The sequence below is a fragment of the Physella acuta genome, unplaced genomic scaffold (genome assembly GCF_028476545.2).
Source record: "Physella acuta isolate Inbredline_101_S28 unplaced genomic scaffold, ASM2847654v3 ptg000992l, whole genome shotgun sequence".
Taxonomy (NCBI): domain Eukaryota; kingdom Metazoa; phylum Mollusca; class Gastropoda; family Physidae; genus Physella; species Physella acuta.
The window spans coordinates 38,246-55,331 of record NW_026732509.1 but is presented as its reverse complement, the minus strand read 5'-3'; the positions used below and the strand labels follow the sequence as shown (position 1 = coordinate 55,331).

The 17,086-nt window shown below is 38.6% G+C and overlaps 1 protein-coding gene across 12 annotated transcripts in view; it reads right to left on the bottom strand.

Annotated features, from left to right (window-relative positions):
* Nucleotides 1-17,086, bottom strand: part of LOC131954376 (bromodomain adjacent to zinc finger domain protein 2B) — a 71,688-nt gene that overhangs the window by 19,321 nt on the left and 35,281 nt on the right. For 10 of the 12 annotated variants that reach the window (XM_059318008.1, XM_059318000.1, XM_059318009.1 and 7 more), the window contains 11 exons: nt 7,898-8,166; nt 6,699-6,866; nt 5,231-5,539; nt 3,357-4,147; nt 2,987-3,109; nt 2,245-2,490; nt 1,763-1,852; nt 1,476-1,578; nt 999-1,058; nt 367-545; nt 70-174 (listed from right to left, as the gene is read on the bottom strand). In XM_059318008.1, the coding sequence (XP_059173991.1) occupies nt 70-174; nt 367-545; nt 999-1,058; nt 1,476-1,578; nt 1,763-1,852; nt 2,245-2,490; nt 2,987-3,109; nt 3,357-4,147; nt 5,231-5,539; nt 6,699-6,866; nt 7,898-7,970 (2,247 nt within the window). In that variant the 5' untranslated portion in view covers nt 7,971-8,166. Of the gene's footprint in view, nt 1-69; nt 175-366; nt 546-998; nt 1,059-1,475; nt 1,579-1,762; nt 1,853-2,244; nt 2,491-2,986; nt 3,110-3,356; nt 4,148-5,230; nt 5,540-6,404; nt 6,430-6,698; nt 6,867-7,897; nt 8,167-17,086 lie in introns of those variants that run through there. The other 2 variants (XM_059318012.1, XM_059318011.1) reach the window with 2 other exon arrangements.

The window sequence follows — 17,086 nt, the reverse complement described above, 5'->3', positions numbered from 1 at the left end:
TACACCATATGTCCCACCCGCCATTCCTCCCCCATCCACCCTTCTCAGTACACTGATAATTTTACTTACCCCAGTTTGTCCACTTCTGACTTCATAAAAATGGCCCACATTTACTTTTGTATTGAATGAAAAGTTCTCACGCCCAAGATCGGAGTTAGGATTCCGTTCCAAATACTAAAAAAAAATATTCACACGATAAACTTGTATGCTAATTTCTTTAAAAAAAATCAAAATATTGAGATCTATGCTTAGTAATTCACATTTGCTCACACCAGTAAATTAAAATGATTCTGAACTATGGATGGAATTGTATTGTGGTATTTAAATTTCTGCTGTTAAAAATATTTCAAGCCATAGACTACTCACCCTCATGACGTCCGGTATTGTCTTCATCTTTTTACCACAGGGGGCAAAGTACAAGACTTCACCCACAATGCCCCTGCGACCCATGCCATTAATGATGGTCTGTCTGTTCCAACCATGTTCCAGTGGAATTATCAGCTCGCGCTCGTCCAGTTGGGTACAGCGCTTTTTGTTAGGAGACCCTGTTGAGGAAATACACCTTGTTAGCACAGTGTTGAGGGTTTAGTACAGTGGTGATGATCTAGTACAGTTTTAATGATCTAGCACAGTGGTGATGATAGTCTTGATGGGTTAGTACAGTTTTGATGATCTAGCACAATTTTGATGATCTAGCACAGTTTTATTAATCTGGCACAGTTTTGATGATAGTCTTGATGATTTAATACAGTTTTAATGATGTAGCACAATATTGATGATTAGTCTACATGATTTAGTAGTTTTTAATGATCTAGCACTGTCATGATGATAGTCTTGATGATTTAGTACAGTTTTAATGATCTAGTACAGTGTTGATGATCTAATACAGTGTTTATCTTCTAGCACTGTGTCGATCTACCAAAGTGTTGATTACTTACTAAACAGATTTAAGATAAACCATGACATGACATAAGCCCTACAGCTATGATTAACCCTACCTTCATCAGTGCTCCCTTCAGCTCCACGTTTCCCTGACTCAGAACCATCAGATTCTGAACCTGTCAATGACAAATCATAAGCTGCTTGTTTGTGCAAACACACAGTAAAAGTAAAGTGTCTATTAGACAGATGAAGTAGAGTTCACCTGTTTCTCTGACCTTGGCATATGAAGAAATGATGTGGTCAGTGCAATGCAATGCAGAATTTACTTTCCCAGAAAAGCATAATTAAGTTTAAAATTATTTAATATCCAAAAAAACTTGTGTTAATGAAGTCATGAGCACTTATGAAAACTATCAAAATAACAGAAAATACCATTCACCAGATCAATGCATGAAAGCATTTTAATGTAACAGGTGTTGCACACAAGTGTACAGAGAAATGTACAGTGCAAAACTAATGGGGAACAACTCAGCAAGGCTAAATAAGGGGAACAACTCAGTTTATCAACAGATTGTGTTAGAACCCTAACCCACCTGACTGGCTTCCTATACTGGCAGAACTGTTGTCCATCTTTGACTCCTCGGTTTCTGAAGGTCCAACAGATTCACACGACTCATCAAGCGCACTGGACATGCTCTATAATTTTTAAAGAGACCATCAAACCTTATTCACTCAATAGATATGTTTTTTTTAATTAAAAACTAGTACTAAATTTTAAAAAAGAAAAGTATTGACCAATACTAAGTAAAAAGAGAGAAAGTCATAATTAATTACTAATTCTAAATCAAGACAAAGAAAAACTACAAAACTATATCTTTACCTCTTCTCCCAGTGAGTAGCGTTTCTGCAAATTTCTGAGTTGTTCCTCCTGCCTTTGGAGTTCTGCTTCTAGACGTATCTTCTCAGACAGCTAAAATATTAAAGACAAATAAATTAATTTAAATCACCAATACTCCATTTAAGCTTTATTACAGTATTTTTCTTCTTAAATACTTAACCATATACCAGTTCAATGCTAAATTGCTGCATGGTTAAAAGAATATATAAAAAAATAGTTTTAAAAACCTTGGCTGAAGAATGTATTCGCACAGAATCTAGGCAATATTTAGCTAATATCTGGTCAACACTTCCCCAAAATCTAGCCATGTGGCTGTTATCTAGCAAATCTTTGCCTGTAGCTAGTCAAAAGTAACCCATTATCTATATAGCCAACATTTGTTCACTGCCAAACCAAAATTACTCCTACTCACATTCAGCCACCTCCTAACCCTTACTCCCAGGCAGCATTAACCTTAACCCTACCTCAGACTCCCTAGACCTCCTTCCACTTTGGGAACTCTCACTGTCCGTCCTGGTCCTTGAAGCCTTGGAAGGTCCCGCCACGGGCCTGTCCAAGCCAGCAGACAACGCACCGCTCAACCAATCAGCTTGGTGGAAATTGTGTTTGGATAAAATGTCTGTCATGCCATCATGCATGCCAACTCTTTTGCGAATTTCATCTGCTATTCTCTTCTTTCTATCGTCATCCATGAAATGGGATGGATCATTCTGAAAAATAATGTGGCAATCTAAATAAATATCCATGAAATGGGATGGATTATTCTGAAAATAAAAAAATTTGGCAATCTAAATAAAATGACTTGTAGCCCTATACAGTTCCAAAAATTTGTTTTTCCCAATTGTAACTTTAAATTAAAGGAGAGAGAAACAATGTTCCCTCTAAGCTTCATGGTTGCGGTGCCGCACAGTAGTAATAAACCACCTGCCATGCAGCCATTTTATAAAATAAATATAGCCTTGTATAAGACTGTTAGAACTACTATGTGCACACAAAATACACGTTGCCCACTAGCTTTTCCCCTTAAAGGAAACGTTGGAAAGCAAGGGAAAAAATACAATACAGTTAGTTTGCAGGGTTGCCAAATAATAAAAAATGCATAGTTGAATATTATAGACGTTCCCAAGAAAGAAGAAAATAAATATTATTATGTATTATATTAGCCATATAATTAAGCCATACAATACAGAAAACGCTGACACTCACCAAATTTCTATCATCAAGCTCATCATGGCTTATCTCTCTAACATTGATTCCATCACTGTTGTTAGGGAATCTTATGCCATTAGATGTTGCTGGTTGCTTGTCTAGATTCACTACTTCATTTTTCTGAAACAAAAGATTTCCTATATATATTTCTTGTCCTTGTTTATTTCTAATCTGCTTTTTCCTATGTAAATTTATTACAATGCTTACAACATTTTCAATATATTCTGTTTTCTTTAATGAACAGAATAAGCACATATTTCCTAACAAGTTTAAGATTTAGTTGGAAAGAAAATTGTACAATAGTATATACAAAATGAGACAGCATTTTTAAAATGTTTAAGTCATAAGGGGAAAAAATAACACTTACCTCTTTTTCTTTTGCGACCTTATCATTTCTTAGTTTTTCAGCAGCTTTTGATGACGATGAGGATGGTGGCCTTGTGGATGATGGTTTAGATGTTGATGACAAGAGCTGACCAGGCTCAAGGCTGGCGCTGGTTGATGTTGATGGTGCTGTTGTTGTTGCAGTGGAAGGTGACGTCGAGGATGTTAGAAAAGGTGATGGCAGGCCTAGCTCGGGCCGATGACCCAGATCTGGGCGATGGAGGAATAAAGACTGAGACAGGTACGCTAACTCCGGTGACATGTGATACGGTGTAATCAATGTTCGGGGGTCAAAGGCAAAACTGTCGTGGGGAAGTAACTTGTTATCTACAGATGAATGAGCAGCAGGAGGTGGGAGTGATCTGTCCTTGTTTGGTCTAGGCTCATGGGTCGAGTGAGCCGTTGGTATAGACAGCAGGGGAGATGACTGTGGTCCCCGAGACCCACTGCTGTCCCGAGATTCTGAACCTTTCTTAGACCTCCTGGCGGGCTTGACTTCAGCTCCGGGGATGGACGGGTGGGGAAATGGGAATGGGGAGGAGCCATTCATAGCCCAGCTGTGTAGGTAGGGAGGTATTGAAGACGGGGTGTGCGCTGATGATGTAGATGGCGATGACGACTGTCTCTGTGATGAAGAGGATGAAGACGGTGAGGCAGATGTTGAAGCTGCAGCAGACCTTGAAGACCTCCCTCGTTTGTGAGATGACGGTGATGCCGAGGTTGGCGGGGGTGAGCCCATCTCTCCTGGGTGTTTGGGAAGGCCATAATAAGACGCTGTCAAAAAAAAAAAATTACTTATTGAAAATGTTGATTTCAAAATTTCATTAAAGCAAGTGTATTATTTTACTTCGTTTAATTTCTTTGATTTTATTGTTGCATTTTTTTAAGACATTCTTTAAATGCACAGGTAATTTATTTTCTTAAATTCAACCATGTTAAACTATTTATTTTACAAATGCAGCTTTTGTTAACAAAATCTAAATTAAAGGTACAAAACACTATATAAAATTAATATTTTAATATTTAAAAGAAATTACTACTTTTTTGCTACACACTTTCTTGGCCATTACCATACCATTACCACAGACAAAATGAGACAAGTATTTACATCAGTACACTAATTTCATAACTCTTATACCTTATACCAGGACAGAATAAAGAATACAAAGAATGGGGTGCTGCCAGCAAATAAAAGACTACATATTTACAGTATTAACACAGAACAAACAAAATTTCTGCTCATTGCGAAAATATTCCAAAACCTTCTACCAATCATTTGCATAGCTTTAATACAGGTTCTCAACTTAGGATCCCTGAGATGAAGCTTTTTTGTGCAAAATTAAAAGTATAAGCCAAAGAACAAGTGCATATTTCACAAAACAAACAATGAAAGCACTTCCAGAATTTATTTTTAAAAATACCTAATTCTTAGTTAATTTTATTGCTAATATTCAACACAATCTGGACATAAGGGTGACAACACTATTCCCTGTGTGTAAAGGCCATTGAATCAGATGAACTCTACTTCATCAACCCCATGTGTCTTGGCCACTAATGGGAAAAGATGATGACTCTACACAATACAACAATTAATATGGTTTATTAATTTAAAATTACATTTTAATTAAATAATACCAAAAAACATTAGGTTGCAATTACTAAAGCAAAACAAAGTACATTTAATTTTTTAACCCATTTTAAAATTAGTCCAAGGTCACATGCAGAACTCTTAAGAAACTTGACAACAAAATAGACCCAACCAGACACTGACGCAACATTTAAAGCATTGTCTAAAGGGTTTGCGGGGAGAATAAAATGACAAACAGTAGAGAAAAAAAAAATAGTCACAGTTCTTACAAGGCTTGGATAACTCCAAAGGAGAGGCAAGCAAAAGACCAATACTAGATTTAGTTGAGTCAACGACGCTAGAGTCAGGTCCCAGTGGGGCGGGAGCCAGCAGTCCCAGATTCCCCACCAAGAAGCCTAGTCCCAGGGGATTGTGAGCCGAGAGCTCGAGGTCAGGGAGAACGACAGTGGAAGGGTTGCTGCCACCAGATGCTGCGGTGGTCGTGACGGTGTTTGAGGAGGATGCCGTAGCAGCAGAGGAAGAAGTTGGTGTTGGAAGAGGGAGCGGTTCAGATGCCAGTCGCCACCATTCTGAACCCCCTAGTTAGTAATCAGGGCGGAAAGCGTGTTAGTTCAGAACTAAGCAATCATATTTATATAATACACTTTAAGGTTATTCTAGTGAATGCTAGTGACTAAAGTAAATAAATTTCTAAATACAGTCTTACTGTAAACTATAATAAAGTTCAATTCTTAAATTATATTTATTCATATAGTCCTATTTTTTCTGCCTAAATGTTTTAAAATGTCTAGATAATGTAGTAGATCTAAAAAAAATTGAAACATTTAGTTCAGTAGTGTGAAAAAAGTTTATTTAGATTCTAATATTTTATCAACCAGCAATGTTTGAGAAGTTTTTTTTTGTCTAAAAAAAGCTTAAAAGTTAAAAGGATTTAGATCGACTTCAAATTGACACTATTTTATTTCAATGTCATTAGTCACTTATTTATCTCATCTAACTAAATATTAGACTAGATTCTCTAAATTAAAATTCATAGAAATTTTTTCAAAATATTTTATAAAGTGATTATTAAATTATTAATTATTCTAGTAATCAATTAGTGTAGCTAGATTTCTTGAGTATTGAATTCTATGTACTAAGTAGTAGTAAGTACTAAGTAGTAAATGTTTAATGTAATGTTAACATAGAGTCTAGAGAACACTAGAGCTCTACTAAGACTATTGTAGATCGAGACTACTATAATTACTATTAATTTAATAAACTTTAAATAAATAATTAATTTAATAAACATATTATTATTTATTATTAAATAAAATTAATTTTGAAAAATTCATCAAACTGAAACTCAAACTGAATGTGCTCAATCCTGGCCAAGTGACTAACTCACTAAACTAAAAATATAATTAAAATAATTATCTTTTTATTAAAATTAGACTACACTACATATAATCATATAATATAGAAGATCAAATGACAATATTATTTTTAATTAATTAGATCTAGACTAGAGTAGTCTATAAAATTATCATTAGAAGTCAATTTTTGTAAAAACGTTTGTGTTTAGTAAATAAACGTTAGAGTAGTTTCCCTTGAATAAAAAAATGGAATAATTTCATTTGTTTCAAAATGTTCAAGAAACAATTAACAAGGTGTATATATTTACATACTTTAAAAAAAACGGGTTTTTAGAGAAAGACACTTAAATGTAAAAATAAAATAAAAGTGAAACAAACTGACCTGCTGCAAGGCTGTGGCTAAGTGCTGCTGCATGAAGCGGGTTGTGAATCCCACTCAGACCACCAAACAGCCCAGGAAAACCTGGGGGTTGTCCCAGAAGTGAGTAGGGATTGGCTAGGTGGGCCAGGTGAGGGAAGGAAAAACCAGAGGCAGCTAGAGAGTGGACACCTGTGGGGAAAAGTTAACAAGATTTGTAAACAAATTATAATTGGTTCTTTACAGCCAGCTAATGTTATGGCCATTTCAACTAATGCTACTGTTGAATGCCAAAAAGCATATAAATCTTAATATGATTATGAATACATGTTTAATGCAGATCTGCAAAACACAATAAAAATGTTCAGAATGAAATACAGTAGCGTAGCGAGGGGGGGGGGGACACATAAGTCCCCGGGCGCCGACCTTAGGGGGCGCCAAATTGGGTTGGAAAAATAAATTGAAAGGTTGTGGGGGGTGCAAATCGAAAGTTTGAGCAGGGGGTGCAAATCGAAATTTGAAGGGGGTGCAAATCAAAAGTTTCAGGGGGGGGGGTGCAAATCGAAATCATAATGGGGGGGTGCAAATTCAAAAGTTTGTCGCTACGCCTCTGATGAAATATTTTAAAAGAAGTGGAATTGGATTTTACTAGCACACCAGTTGAAAAACACATTAAGGATGATGAAATCTAAAGAGCTTTGAAAAAAAACAACTTCAACAAATGCATTGGGGCAATGTAAACCTCTAAGCAAGAATCTGTGGCAGATGGGATGGTTGATAGGTAGGGAGCATGTAAAACAAATGTATTGCATTTGGTATAGTTTTAGTTTATTGGACACCCCTGAGTCCATCTGGCCCTAAAGGATACTTGACTGGTCATAGAACTGGCCCTAAAGGATACTTGACTGGTCATAAAACTGGCCACCCAAGTGGCCTTGTCAATGATGGCCTGGTGACATAAACTGATGGAATTACCTATTTGGGCCAGTAGGTTTATTTACTTTTTGCACTTTATAATTAGAGAATATTTTAAATGTTGAGATGTACAATTTGTCAGAAAAAAATGTAGGATTGGATGAGTTTTGTCTGTAACAATATTGTTTTTGAATATCAGATTTGTATGATAAATGTTTGAGATGTATGAGTGAATGAGGTTTATCTGCAAAAGCGTAAAATGTAGGATTGGATAAGTTTTTCTATAAAAATTGAATAGTTGTTTGTACCTAAAAGATGAGATGGATCAAAGAGCAGCCCAGGGTTCGGGCTGGGAGATGACTTCTTCTCGTCTTTACTCATTGTTTGCGCGGGTTATCTCCCCTGAGTCGTCTGCTTCATAGATGCTGGTCAAGGTGGTCTGGGCTGGTCGTCTGGTCAATACTGTGTTACGGCTGTGTGTCCGGGCATCATCTCGAGTTGTATCATCCTTCTAGCCTTTTATCTAGAACTTTCCAGACCTTTAGCTGTTGCTTTTATGTGAAGCCGGTGTAGTCATCTAAATCAGGAAATAAAAAACGTAGAATGTAGAGTGACATTAATTGTTTCGTTGTGTGCGTGTACTTAAAGCTTGTGTATTAGATATCTAGACATTGCATTGGGAGGAAGACACACACGTTTTAAAGTATGCGGTGTTTAACCTTAAGGTCAAGTGCATGAATTTATCTGACAGAAAATATTCCAACGATATCTTATTAATTTTCGCATTTTTATTTTCAGTGGACGTTGTAACTTTTGCATAGATCTATAAAAATAATAAACCGAATTGCCAACAAATAGATTTTTGTATAAAAAAATATAGTTGCTCTGTCTTCTCAACCATTTTCTCAACAGCGTTGGTAATTTTGTTTTTTAATTATAGTTTTGAGGAAATGTAGTTTTAAATTTACTATTAGTTTTAAAATAAATGTAAGAGACAATTAATTATTTAAACACGGCAAAAGTTTTAGTTGTAACAAAAAATATTTAAGTTTATGGGCCTATATCTGAGTTTTATTAGACAGTTCCGTTTGTCTATGCACATTTTAAAACAGTAGGCCATAGGAAACGTGTTTGTTTATGTTTTATTTTGGTTTTAGGATCAGCGATAAGAATACTAGATTGTGTATTGTAAACATTCAACATACCACGGTACATCCACACAGCAACCCAACACGAATAACAAAATATTATCAACAGACTTTATATTTTAGGTACTAAACATCTTGACAGAGGATCTTAACGAACAAGTTATCATGCCATAAAAGACTTTGGCTCAACACAGAACTCGGGAGGATAGCAGCTTCGAGTTCTAACCCCACTCGTGCCAACTACAACCTAAAGACAAGCTTAGTTTCATGCTTCAAAAATGTGCACAACAACCCCAGCGATCGTGTCAAGTGTGTTACACAAGTGCCTCCTAATTTTCAGTTGTTTAAAAATAGATTCGGTTGGTTTCTACCGTGCTAATCGCGAACAATAACTCCATTGATACAAAAGTGAAGTCTACGACGCGTTAACTCCCCTGGGTAGGGAAGAAAGCTGGATATTGTCCGCAGTGAATCGCTTACCCCCGTGTACGACCCTTCAAACAATTACCAGCCAGGTTTGAATGGGGCTGTGCTGGGTGATGGGCTGTACGGACAGGTGAGGGGTGGCGGTGATGGGGTGGGGGGGGGGGGGGGAGGAAGGCAACAATGAAATAATATGGAAATAAATGAAAATATTGCACAACAATGAACAAGATATGATGTATTTATAAAATTAGGTAACGACCGTTTTTATAAACTTAGGTAACGACAGAGATGGCTAAAGATAAAAGTAAGATGAGTGAGAAGAAAAAAAGATTTGGAATGAACAGCGACGAATGAGAGCGGAAGTGAAGAGAACAAGAGGCTACAAAGATGGGGTTTTTAATGAGAGTGGTGGGGGTAGGGGCAGGGGGGGGGGGGGAGGCAGCAATAACGGAGCACATGGGAGTAGAGATAATATTTGGAGGCGACGATGAAAGGAGATTCGTGTTAGCCTAACGTAGGGTGGAGGGTTGGGGGTGGTGACGTAGGGTGGAGGGGAGGGTGTGTGGGGGATCAGGTTGACATTTCATTATAACGTAACGGCGCGGAATTTAAAAAAAAAACGGAGAAGGCCAGAATCTCGTTACCATTTTTTTAAAGGTGTGAGGTTAGAGTGGCCAGGGTGGCCGGGCGATGCGTGAGTCAACTGTCCATCTGCCAGCGTTGACCAAGTTTGACTTGGTCGTGCGAGCGATGAGATGCCGGCTTTCTGCAATTGTTGCCGGCCTTCCGTGGCGCGGTGCCGGCTTTTTTTTCAAATCGTTGTCGACTTGCCAAAACTCGTTGCAGGTTTTCCGCAACTCTATGCCGGCTTTCTAAAACTCTTTGCCGGCTTTCCGAAGCTCAATGCCGACTCTCTGCGCCGAAATGCCGGTTTTCTGTGGGGACGACTTTCTAATTAAAAATGTATTTTTGTCCCCCTCCCTCCTTTCTAATAATGAACTGACATCAAGGTTAATGAGTGGAGATTTATTTCAGCAAATGTGTGAATCTACAAGGACGAAGAGATGCGGTTGGCTGGAAAAGTTCCGGCATTATTAGATATGTTCATCCAATTTATAATTACAAGTTACACATGTCTCTACAATGCGACGTAACAAATAATATTCAGTTGTTGTTGTTGTTTTTTTAATTACTTTAAAACTAAAATCCGTGCGACCGGTTGAAGAAACCCTCGTCATACTCTCGGCAAGTTATTCGAGAACCTGACAGTGTAGGACAAACTGGAGCCAGTGTCTACACCCCTCCCATCGTTTCTATATTTGGTTCTAATCTGTGAGGCTACCAACACTACCTGTTTTATTGTATCCACTAGTGCAAAGACTCAGTCACATTTTTCACCGTGTCCAGGATAATGTGGCCGGAGTTGTACGAGATCGATGATGTAACAAATACGGCGGCTTTCATGTTTGATGTCAGTTTATTTTTTATTGATCCCCCACACCCCCAACCCCCAAGTCACCCCTGGAAAGTCTCAGGCTTGTCCCGGAGATGATGCCCGGCAGGAGGGGAAAGCTGACCCGCCCCCTCCTTTTTTTGTATATATTCTTGTGGTCTCTGGTTATCCAAGTCAAACATCGCTTTACAAAACAGACGGAGTGGGTTCTTCACATCGGTTCCCAGATAAATGCGCAAAAAGAAAATGCTTAAATGCAAACTAATTATACTAATACTCTTTAATTTTGTGATAATTACGTGAAAAAGTGTTATGCTACAGTGTACATGTGGTCATTCTTTGTTAATTAAGGTATGTAAATGCTCGATTTAAGAAAACAAAAATGCCCTTGCGCACTTTTTTGTGCGCAGTTTTCCGTTGCGCAGTTTTCCGTTGCGCTGCTTTCCAGTCACCATTCACAACACCTGAACTGGTTGGTTGGAGGACACACTCTAACCACTCCGCAATCATATGGATATGGCCAGAATGAAGGTCTAAAGAAGTGTAGGAACAAACCCTGGGCAGGATCTATGTGAAACACCAGGCTGGACCTATGACTGACACCTCTGTCATGGCTGACAGATATCCACACCACCACGGCCAAGTGCCGTCATCTTATACTGAACCCTGAGGATCTCGTTAGCAGGATCGGATGGACAGGCACTTGCGGTCTCCCTAACATCTCTAGCCCCGGCTACAATGCGGTCTCCCTAACTTCTCTAGCCCTGGCTACAATGCGGTCTCCCTAACTTCTCTAGCCCCGGCTACAATGTGGTCTCCCTAACTTCTCTAGCACGGCTTCAATGCGGTCTCCCTAACTTCTCTAGCCCCGGCTACAATGTGGTCTCCCTAATTTCACTAGGCCAGGCTACAACTCAACTCAATAAAGAAAATAAAACAGCAATTTGCCTGTCGTTCACTGGTACATGTTGCGACAGTCCATTCAACTCGACCCTAACCCGCAGTACCAACACCATCATTCCATCAAAGTCTAGTTACAGTATTTTCTCATATCCTTAACTCAAAACAGCTAATACCCAATATCCGATTTACTAATTATAAAATACACGATGTCGTGATTTCAACTCCTCCTTTTTTTCAAAGTCACCCCCCACCCCACCTCCAAAAACCTGACCTCCCTTGTGAAAGCAGCCAGGCTGTTAAAATATTTCGGATACCTCTTTGATGATTTCACTACGCCAGAACACGTGCACGTTTTAAAGTGTACGCACGCGCATGCCAAAGTGCATGCACCAAAAGAGCTTGAGTACATCGATTACATCGATTTTACTCACCCTAATGCACATCACAAGCACGACCAGACCGTCCTCGTAGTAAAAAAAATGAGATGTATGGCCAGCTTGTCATGTAAAAAGTTATTGTTCCGTTTTTTTTTCAAGTTGAACACAACAGAGTTTGGTTTTGAAGAGAGATAATGATAACACATGGCTTTTGTTTGCCACCTTTGTTACCTTTAGATAGGCACCCCCACCTCACCACCCCTCCCTCCCTAGTCCCATCCACCACCTTCAAGTCGGCACCTTGCACGACTACTGAGGATATCAGTAATGCGGCCGTCCATATGGCGGGGCTGTATCAGAACTATGGCCGTCCATATGGCGCTGCTGTATCAGAACTATGGCCGTCCATATGGCGCTGCTGTATCAGAACTATGGCCGTCCATATGGCGAAGCTGTAGATAAACTTGGCTGGCCTCTTATAAACCGTACAGGCCAGACCCCCACCTTCCCATTCGACACCATGAAGATTGGGTAGGCGTAGGTAGACCATCAGTAGACCATCGACCGTTGGTAGACATGGTGGACGGTCAATCGTACATAGACCATCAGTAGACCATTGATAGAACATCAAACGTTGGTCGAAATGAACGACGGCAGAAGGATTTGGGAGTCACAGTCTGGGGATCGTGTATTTTAGTCAGGGTTGAGTCTACCATCAGAATTTAGGTCCTAGGGGTGGGGAATCTACCATCAAATTTGAGGTCCTGGAGTTGTAGGGATCTTGTCTACCATCAGAATATAGGTACTAGGGATCGAGGGGGGAGGGGGTCAGCCATCAATATTTAGACCCTAGGCTTAGTTGTAGGGATCGTGTCTTGGGTTCAGCTGTAGGGACCAGGGATCAGCCATCGAGGTTTCAGATATTAGAGTCGAGTGGGTGGTGGCGTGGTGGCTACACAAAAATCGTGATCAGACACTCAAGCTGATCAAACCCTACGGTCTAGTAGATACCGTACACAAACATCATGCCTATGACAACTAGTGGACATTAGTGTATTTAAATTACATACGTTTATTGTTCTGCTTTTAATTTCGGCAGTCACTTCAAACTCGTCGTTAAAAAATGAACATATACACGTAATAAATACCGGTTAATTTTTAAAAATAAAAATATATTAATAAATTTATGCCTGATCTAAATCCCAACCTTCCATCAATAAAAAACTCCCTTCTCGCGCTTTATCTCTCTCTCTCTCTCTCTCTCTCTCCCTCTCTCTCTCTATCTCTCTCCTTCCTCTCCCATTATCCTGCGAACCATCCAAGCAAGCTCACCCTTTGTCCTGACAACACACAGCCAACCAGGCAGATAAGGACGTCAACCGCAGCCATCCGACGCCGGAAAAATCTGGCCACAAATCACCGGACATGTCGTGCATGTGAGAACTTGCCAGCCATCGATCTTTGCTGTCTGACTGAATGCGATCGATTTGTGGTGACTGATTAGAGGTGATTGATTTGTGGTGGTTGGATCTATCGATATACGAGTCTATAGTGCACGCCACAATGCTTTTGATGCTCTTTACATGATTCATACCACTGACTTAACATTTAACATGCTGATTGTTACATCGTGTTTGTAATATACATCTACTACAGCCACTCAGATCACATACTGCACTGTTATTCATACAACACACACCACAACGCCACACCACACTAGCCACATCACACTATCCACATCACACAAACCAGACCAAATCCCACATTTCAACCCACATCACACAATCCACATCATGCTAACCACATCACACTAGCCATATCACACTAGCCACATCACACTAACCAGATCGAACCCCACATTTCATCCCACACCACATAATTCACACCATACCAACCACATCGCAATTGTTACATTACACGTCTTAACTCTGAATATTTCAAATCAACGTTACTGTGCCCCCCCCCCCCCCGTTACTTGTTTAAATAAATTCAACAATGCGTGGTAAACTATCATCTAGTTGTTTTCCCGAATTTGATAAATGAAATAACGTAAAAATGATGAATAAAATACTATAAGGAATTACATTTACTGCTTAAGTAGCATGTATATCTACACGCTTTTTACAATCGCGTTGAACCTCAGACGGTAAAAAAAAAACGTTTGTGTTTATAGTGAGGGTTAGGGTTAAGAGCTGATGATGACTAAGTTAGGCTAAGTTTTGAGTTAGGCACTGTTACCTTGTGTGTCAAATTACGTTACTCACCTTAAGGTGACTATAACAGGTGTGATCACCAACACACGGGGTAAGGGTTTGTTTCTAACCGCATGGCAGCATCGATACATATGTGTTAAGTAGCATTAATACATATGTGTTAAGTAGCATCGATACATATGTGTTAAGTAGCATCGATACATATGTGTTAAGTAGCATCGATACATATGTGTTAAGTAGCATCGATACATATGTGTTAAGTAGTATCGATACATATGTGTTAAGTAGCATCGATACATATTTGTTAAGTAGCATCGATACATATTTGTTAAGTAGCATCGCTACATATTTGTTAAGTAGCATCGATACATATTTGTTAAGAAGCATCGATACATATTTGTTAAGTAGCATCGATACATATTTGTTAAGAAGCATCGATACATATTCGTTAAGAAGCATCGATACATATATATTAAGTAGCATCGATACATATTGGTAAAGAAGCATAGATACATACTTATTTTAAGCTGACATCAACAGACTACATCAACACTGCATCCTCTACACTGCTATATTATTAGACGCGTGTTTCGTGGTGGTATGTTGTTATGGCATGCGAACAATGTAGGGTGTTGTGTTGTTTAAATAATTCGCCAGTAAAGTATGGGGGTGTGGATTGATTCAATTGCATCAAGTTATGTTTACTTTTAAAAACAAAACCCCGACGTAAGCTGAATTTTTTTCCTTATAAATTTATATCAACACATCATATTAATTGCTAATCAGAAATATTTTGAACCTGCTGTTTTAAAACGTGGTGTATCTAGAGCCGCACCACTGTATACAAACGTGAATATCGTGCAATGATGCTTAAACCAGGACAGGAGTAGAAGAATCGTTATCTGTAAAAACAACATTCAAGAATCTTGGTGAATCGTGGTGCCTTTTTAAAAAAAAACTAGTCTATGCATAACGAGTTGTGTGATATGGCCAAAAACAACCCGCAACTATAATGACTAAAAACCAGTCTAAATAAAAAAAACCTGCTTTGTGACTAAAACCCAGTCTAATTACAAAAACAACCGCAACTATAATGACTAAAAACCAGTCTAAATAAAAAAAAAACTGCTTTGTGACTAAAACCCAGTCTAATTACAAAAACAACCGCAACTATAATGACTAAAAACCAGTCTAAATAAAAAAAAAAACCTGCTTTGTGACTAAAACCCAGTCTAATTACAAAAACAACCCGCAACTATAATTACTAAAACCAGTCTAAATAAAATTAAAAAAAAAAAACCTGCTTTGTGACTAAAAACCACTCTAAATACAAAAACAACCCGCTTAAAGACTAAAAACAGTCTAAATACAAAAAACAACCCGCAACTATAATGACTAAAAACCACTCTAAATACAAAAACAACCCGCATTCAAGACTAAAAACAGTCTAAATACAAAAACAACCCGCAACTAGATCTATAATTGTTCGCCTGCCGGATGAGCGGGGCAACCACCTCGCGCGCTGGCGATTGTTGGTTGCTATAAATAGATCACGCGGCGCGTCACGGCAGGACTAGATACCAACACAGTTGTGCACAGTGTGACACTGCTTATCTAGGTCAAGTGTGACGCAAACAAAAATTACCGTTAAGAAAAAAAAAATCAAGACCACGCATATACTTTGAATACGCTTCTACTCTTAACCTAGCAAGACTAGTTCATTCCGTGTCATCTACTATGCATCGTGTGCCGCCTACTACACGGTGTGTGCCGTGGGTACACATCGTACGTCGCGACTAACCGCTGTAGGTATTTGGCTGTTACTTATCGATTAACACAAGGTTAGGCAACATGCAGCTCCGCAGCCGCCTGTGGCTCTAGTTAAGTCTAAAGACAGCTCTTATCGTTGATTAGAGCTCGTGCACTAATTACATAACACAAACACTTAGTTCTTTAAACCCACCCCTACTCCGTATAACATATAACTTTCTCATTGGCCGCCTTGGCATCATACAACCAGAGTTTCTACCAGGCATCGCTTCGATTGGGGGGGGGGGGGGGGGTTCGCCGCCCCCGAAGAAAGTCTGGTTTCTTTAATGCAGATTACAAGCATTAGTAAGTGTGAATTTGGCTATTTTTACAATTGATTATTTTTAAAAGCAGGCTGCGGCGTTTTAAAAGTCGTATTCCATTTTTAACCGCACCAAAATATATCTCCGTTGCGCGTCGAACTTTAAATATATTTTTTTTAGCTTAGACCCATAATTTAGTTCATAATCGAATCCATACCGTTGCCAACGGGTTGTAATTTAAACAAGAGTTGTGGGCGTAACCTGCGGGTTAGTGCGTGTCTTGGGGCTAAAGACGAATCCAGGGACAGCCTTTCTATGTTAACACCTTTCATGAACATACGTAAACAGGCGAGCTTGATTTAATAATCCTTTTATGCTTTTACATCGGGAGAATAAAACAAAAATCGAACATTAAAATATAGCTTTTAAGAGCACTAAAAAACAAAATGAAAATAATAATAGTATAGTATAAACCTTTTTTAGCTATAAATAGCTAAATGTTGTTCAGTGTAAAGTCTGATTTATTACAGTGCAACCGGTTTAGTTATTAATATTGTTTTAGGTCTCTCCCGGTTCATATTTAAATATGGTAATAAGTAATCCTAAAATATACTTTTTAAAAGGCTCATTTAATATTGAATTAGATTGAATTTTTATTTTTTTTATTTTTTACGTTTGTTGTTGGTGATCCCCCACAAAAATTATTTAACCGGAGTTACAAAACTTGATCATAAACCAACCCACCCATACAAAATAGGACACAGAACTAAGTATACGCTTGTAAAAAAAACATACCACCCCACAATAGTTGTACCATAGGTTAGGGTTTTGTTTCAGGATTTAGTAACATGTCACGTATAACAACAACTACTTCTTAAGCCATCAAGTAACGATTGAGCTCCCCC